This window comes from Dreissena polymorpha, chromosome 2 (genome assembly GCF_020536995.1).
Source record: "Dreissena polymorpha isolate Duluth1 chromosome 2, UMN_Dpol_1.0, whole genome shotgun sequence".
NCBI lineage: Eukaryota > Metazoa > Mollusca > Bivalvia > Myida > Dreissenidae > Dreissena > Dreissena polymorpha.
In genome coordinates, this window is record NC_068356.1 from 109,157,753 (window position 1) to 109,164,808 (window position 7,056).

The 7,056-nt window shown below is 39.0% G+C and overlaps 1 protein-coding gene across 1 annotated transcript; it reads right to left on the reverse strand.

Moving 5' to 3' along the window:
* Positions 1 to 5,109: 5,109 nt before the first annotated feature.
* Positions 5,110 to 6,590, reverse strand: LOC127869976 (uncharacterized). Its single transcript, XM_052412636.1, has 4 exons — positions 6,483 to 6,590; positions 6,264 to 6,449; positions 6,107 to 6,167; positions 5,110 to 6,050 (listed from the first exon to the last, which is right to left on the reverse strand). The coding sequence occupies exons 1-4, from the start codon at positions 6,588 to 6,590 to the stop codon at positions 5,110 to 5,112; spliced, it is 1,296 nt and encodes a 431-aa protein (XP_052268596.1).
* Positions 6,591 to 7,056: the final 466 nt, after the last annotated feature.

Below are 7,056 nucleotides of genomic sequence, written 5' to 3' on the forward strand. Positions count from 1 at the left end.
ACACACACACACACACACACACACACACACACACACACACACACACCACACACACACACACACACACACACACACACACACACACACACACACACACACACACACACGAGTATTCACAATATAGGAAAGTGAGTGACAGCTTGTTAACAATACGCCCATTTTAAGGCCTTGGTAAACAATATGATTTGTGAAGGATGCACTAATTTGTTGTAGGCATTATGGCAAATACAATATGGAGACAATACGAAACATGGTAATGCTATACATGGATTAACATACACAACATTTAATCATAATTACTCCATCCAAACTCAAATTATTGCGAAGAAACACGTTTTTATATTTTAAGTAACATTGACCTTGACCTTTATCCGATAGGCACATTTGCGATCCAAGCTAGTTCTACAGGTAAGCAACATACGCCCACAATGTCAGTGCAATATATCAAATCAACTCAAGTTATTGAATGGAAACCGTTTTTTCTAGGTGTAAAACATTGACATTGATCGTTACCCGATCTGCTGCTCCTGCAATACCAAGCTAGGTCTCCATTGAAGTAACCTACAAACACAATATGAATGCAATACCACAAGCTGATCTGAAGTTATACAACAATATAGTTTCTATTTTTAGTAACAGTTATATTGAACTTGACTTAACAGCCCCACATCCTATCCTTAGCTAGGGTTTTATTAAAGCTTACTGTTTATGAAGACTCATCAAGATTGGTTCATATAAACTATAGTTATTGAACGGAAACCACTTATTAGATACCAAGCTTCAACACTTTAGAACATTTGGGGTACTTCAATGGCCTTAATTAACAAGTACATAAGGCGATTGGGCTGTTTATCGAACATGGTTGAGAAGGGCTGCTCATTATCAGTGTCACCAAGTTTAGAAACTATTTAGAGTTTAAACGGGGAAATATGTTATTATTCAATGGCTATAATTCTTAAGTGTCCCCTGTGATGTGGCTGGTTATCGAACATGTACGAGATATTGTGCCCACAAATATTACCACAAGGGTTTATGATAGTCTGATCTAAACTTATAGAAATATGATCAAGCAGACATCGTCTTTCTGTATGCCGCCGGCCTACCCGCAAAAGCGCTGCTTATAATACGAAGCTTTTTCTTAAACGAGCTTACAAAATAACATTTTTTATCAAATGGTTATAATGTAAAGTACGAAATCGTCATCGTATAACAAAACAAAATACATCCATGTAAAAAACAAAACAAAACTATTCTTATCTGATATATATGTATAATCCCGATCATGAGAGGCAGTATAAATCACATTTATTGTGCGCAATATACAAATGTATTTCTACCCGCACTATGCGCACTTCCTTAGCTAAGATCAGATAACAATCAACTAGTTTGATCCACCTCGTGGGAAAATGATTCTAAATCGGCTTATCAGACAAATGAGAGGCAGATTCAGTCAGTAAAGTATTTCAAAGCAGTATTAATGTTACACTTCCGAACCAGTTTGTTGCCAGGTTCAATTGGATTTGTTCCTTATACTTCACAGGTAACGCGTGTTTTTTAATTTTTACGCATATGAAAATGAGATTTCAATTACATTTTTTTTTAATTTAACAACAACCATGACAATAACACCAAAATAGACAACAACGCATGCATTAATTATTAGGAGTTTGCTTATCATTAGCGAGCCTTTATACTGTTACATAGATGTAGACAAATACAGCATTCTAAATAAAGTTTTTATTACAAACTACATGTTTATAGGTGATTTTTTGCAGCGCCATTCAATATTACAATTTGACTGTTTAATGTAAACAATCATGCATTATCAGAAATATGATATATTTGCATTAATATAAACTATATCTACAGTAATAAAGCCTCCTGAATGACATTCCATTATTATTATTATTGTCATACCACAATACATAAATCATGCTTTACCCGCACAGCGTGCACTTCCTAAATGAAATTATTGGATTAGATGAAAACATCAAATCGAATCCATGTGGTTTATTTAATTAATTTGCTGAGCAGTTTCAATCTGTTGAACTAGATATAAAGCCTTTCAATGATTGTTTTGTATTCAAGCATAAGGGCACACCCGCATTTATTTCCTTGTTGCATATGATGCAAATTTTCTCGACGTGTTTATCTGTTTTGAATTTGTCAATAAAAGTTCCAGTTCTATTGTTTTATTTGATCGGGCGAATTTGTTTCAATATTTTCTTACACCAAATATCCAAATAAATCATTTGTAAATAAAAATAACGTTCCGTTTTATAATATTAAACGTGTCCGTATGGCAATTTACTACACGATCTTGTATACAGATTTATAAAGGATTGTGCGATTCATTTACTTCATGACAAGTGTCCAAGTCATACTAGTTTAATTACCGACCTTCAGATGTGCTCGCAGGATTAAATGTACGGAGTTGTTGCAATACAATACAATGATGGTCTTCAGAAATCCATTCTTGTGCGGTCATCCAATATCGTACAACAGTTAGTTTGTATTGAAAATTACTTATTACATTGATAAACATATAAATATAATCTTATTTATAGTATGCTTTTTATTGCTTGGAATATTTGTTTCTTGGATGATGTAGTTAAATAACATAAAGGTGAAATAACTTTATTTTATAAACCGGAACCTTTTTTTATAGACACATGCTGTTCACATATGTCAAGCTTTACCTATTTTGAACGGTTACATTTGTATAACGACTAAAATTATTAATATTGGGCTAGATTTTAGGTTGACACCTACCCAAGTCTATGATGTTTAACTAGAGCTAATGATGTTTAATATAGGACTAGAACTAATGGCTTCACATGTCTAAAGACCATAATGAGCATTACTGTAGGACTAGAACTAACGATTACACATGTCTATTGACTATGATGTTTAACATAGGAATAAAACTAATTGTTACGAATGTTAAATATAGGACTAGAACTAACGGGTACACATGTGTAAAGACTATGGTGTTTAACTTAGGACTAGAACTAATGTTTACACATGTCTAAAGACTATGATGTTTAATTTAGGACTAGAACTAATGGTTACACATGTCTAAAGGCTATGATCTTAAATATAGGACTAGAACTAACGGTTACACATGTCTAAAGACTATGGTGTTTTACATAGGACTAAAACTAATGGTTAAAAAAGTCTCAAGACTATGAGGTTTTAAATAGGACTAGAACAATGGTTACCCCTGTTAAAAGACAATGATTTTAAACATAGAACTAAAACTAATGGTTACAAATGTCTCAAGACTATGAGGTTCAACATAGGACTAGAACTAATGATTACACATGACTAATTACTATGATGTTTGACATAGGACTAGAACTAATGGTTACACATTTCTAAATTAGACTATGGTGTTTTAAATAAGAATAGTTATTTCTGCTAGCACTGTGTGAACTTACTTATCTAAGATGCGAAACAAATAACGTCGTTCTGCAGTGTAGAAACTGCAAGAAGCTGGAATACCCCTTCAAACAAATGTCTGGGTAGACACTGGATGTTTCTCGAATACCCCATTCACACACATGTCTGGATAAACACTGCAAGTAGTTTTAATACCCTCTCAAACATATGTCTGGATAGACACTGCAAGTAGCTGGAATACCCCCTCAAAAACATGTCTGGGTAGCCACTGCAAAAAGCTTAAATTACCCCTTCAAACACATATCTGGGTAGACACGCCAAGTAGCTGAAATACCCCCTCAAACACACGTCTGGAGAGAAACTTAAAGTAGCTGGAATACCCACTCAAACACATATGTCTGGTTAGACACTGCAAGTAGCTGGAATATCCCCTCACACACATGTCTGGGTAGACACTGCAAGTAGCTGAAATACCCCCCTCAAACACATGACCTGCAAGTAGCTGGAATACCCTCTAAAACACATGTCTGGGTAGACACTGCAAGTAGCTGGAATAGCCTTTCAAACATATGTCTTTGTAGAAACTGCAAGTAGCTGGAATACCCCCTCACATACATGGGTAACAACAGGTTTGTCAAACGAATGAAACAAACCGACCGAAATCATTTCGAAACGGACATCTTTGACATTGACCGAAATCAATATACATGCCCCTTTTTGGATAAGAGATGCACAGACAAAAAGTACAATTTGAATATTTTATGATTATTTCAATGCTGTATGAAAGCAATCTTTTACTGGTCAGACAAAAAAATCGTCTAATTACTCTTTGATTATAAGATTCTTTATATTGATAAATGTAAAAAATAAATTTTAAAAGCTCCAGTAAAAAATCAAAAATAAAATTTAAAAAAGGAAAAAAAGCAGGGCTCGAACCAGTAACCCCCGGAATCCTGAAGTAAAAACGCATTAGCCAACTGAGCTATCCTGCCAAGCATACAATAGAAGCGTATTTTATACGTTATATAAGCAATCTTCGTAGTTTCACAAATTTAAACGACAACAACAGAACTCTCCAAATTATTCAATCATTTCGCGTTGCAACGCTTTATAATTTTTAGGTTTTTAAATCGTAAAAAGATGCATATAATGGCTTTATTAGACCATGGCAAATGTTCAGTAATAGTGTTTCCTCACAAATATCACAGGGGCGTAGATAACCTCCAAACATTGGGGAGGCGGTCCAGTTTCTGTACTGGGGACATAAAGGGGTTTGTTTGAGATCCCATGGTTCCGAAAAAATTTACAATTACAATTAATATGGTCCGTTTTAATGACGGAGTTTAAAAAGTGATATGAGAAAAAATAACATTAACATTACATTCACAACACTAATATTTTATTACTGATGGGCATGTTTAAACCATGAAATGGGAAGACTGTAATAAATAATCACATGAAAATAAACAACAACCAATATAATATGACATGATTAGTAAAGAATATATCCACATTTCGAGCACTATTAAAATACTGAACCAGGATGAATAAATATTATTAAATTTGGTTAAATAAACAAAAATTAAGGCATAATTCATTTTTAAAGTCCCTAGAACTATATCCACGCCAAATTATTTGTTGATTGAGGTCACAATTTATCATGCACTGTTCGCGTAATGTTAATGCCAAGTGTAGTAGTGTCACATTCTATGAAAACTTCCCGAAGATAGTTAACCGTGAGTCGTTCAAACTGACGAACTCATTGGCAACATCTAACAAGTCCATTGCTGCGTTAGCACACCTGTGCACGTGGAGCGTCATGAGGTTGGTGAGTCTCTCCTGTTTCATAGACGTCCGGAGGTACGTTTTAAGGCGTCTCAGGGCGGAGAAGGACCTCTCGCTGGTGGCGTTGGTGGCGGGCATTACCATGACGTGGCGGAGGACGCGCATCACCTCCAAGAAAAAGAGGCGAGACTCAGGAGGCAAGTCGCGGAAGAACGTGACAATGTCCTTGATGGTCTTGACATCCTTGTCCCGTACGGCGACCTGGTACGTCTCAAGCTGAGTGGTGAGCGCATCCTCGTTGAAGTCGTCACTGTAGAAGTCCAACACGCTCCGCAGATTAGTGGCGTAGTTACCACCACGGGCGCAGCACACCAGAAGGTCTTGGAGGGATCTGTAGGTCTTGAAACCTGGCTCAGCGAATCTGTCCTTGATACACGCGATCACCCAATCGAATGCTTCAAAGTAGACCTGGCGGTACCGATCACGTGCTGTGGCTGGATACTCGTGGGCCCCGGTCCTAACGTCATAGCGTTTCGGCACCTTGCGTCGCCTGGGAACCACTGGCTCTCCTACGTCGACGTCATCGAGCTTACTGTTGACGTCAACCCAAAACTTGTCGAAGGCATCGTCGGAGCGCTTTCTGGTCAATGTTTCCACCGTCATTGAAGCAACTGCCTGACTCTCTGATGCGGACATGTCCTTCTGTTGTAGGGTGCGGCTCGAGTTGTCTGTATGTCGCAGGATGATGTGACCCAGGTGGACACCAAAGAAGAGGTCGAAGCTCTCCATCTGGACCGCACGCCTACTATCCTGGAACGGATCTCCGAGTCGTTGGTCTGCTCGTAGCAGGTGTCCCACAAAGTCTGTAACACAGTGTAGTTGTCTAAGACACTACGCAGGCTTGATGCACGCACTGTACATCTCGTGGGACACAGTACGCGGAACCCAGGGGTATCGGGGCTGATCTCCTCCTTCAGGGTCTGAAAGGTAGTGTCCCTATTTGGTGAATACTTAATCAGTTAGGAGACTTCATGCACCGTATCCATGGTGTCGCGCAAGAGCTTGCACTGACGTACACAGTCCCCAACAGCCAGATTGAGCGCATGTCCGTAGCGGTGCGTGAACACAGCTCGCTCCTCCTTGGCTAAGATGTTGGTCGCCACACCACGCCTCGCTCCGGTCATGTTGCTGGCCCCGTCATAACACTGCCATCTGCACTGGCTCAAGGATAGCATCATTCTTAGAAGAGTGTCTTCTATGACCTACGTCAGTGAAGTGGAATCAATAGAATGTACTTGGTGAAGCCCAACAAAGTCCTCGTGCACATTAAAGTCCATGTCCACGTGTCTGAAGACTAACACCACTTGTTCTCGGTTGGCCTTGTCTGTTGTCTCGTCAGCCATGTCTAGGTAGATTACATAAATGACAATATGGTCTGAAGTGACTTACGCAAAATATAAAAAAGCACGGTTTCTACTCAATAACTTGAGTTTTGATTAAGATGATTTGCTTAAGTTGTGTGTGTGTGTGTGTGTGTGTGTGTGTGTGTGTGTGTGTGTGTGTGTGTGTGTGTGTGTGTGTGTGAGTGTGTGTGCGCGCGCATGCGTGCGTGCGTGCGTGCGCGCGCGCGTGCGTGCGTGCGTGCGTGCGTGCGTGCGTGCGTGCGTGCGTGCGTGCGTGTGTGTGTGTGTGTGTGTGTGTGTGTGTGTGTGTGTGTGTGTGTGTGTGTGTGTGTGTTTGTGTGTGTGTGTGTGTGTGTGTGTGTGTGTGAGTGTGTGTGTGTGTGTGTGTGTGTGTGTGTGTGTGTGTGTGTGTGTGTGTGTGTGTGTGTTTGTGAAAAGATACTTACCTGTATTTCTAACTTGGAAT

Bases quoted from the DNA above. Each gene is read 5' to 3' on its own strand.
- LOC127869976 (XM_052412636.1), bottom strand. From the start codon at position 6,590: ATGGCTGACGAGACAACAGACAAGGCCAACCGAGAACAAGTGGTGTTA. The intron at 6,450-6,482 runs GTACATTCTATT...TCACTGACGTAG, and splicing joins ACTTTGTTGGGCTTCACCAA to GTCATAGAAGACACTCTTCT. The intron at 6,051-6,106 runs GTACAGTGCGTG...ACTGTGTTACAG, and splicing joins CGTACTGTGTCCCACGAGAT to ACTTTGTGGGACACCTGCTA.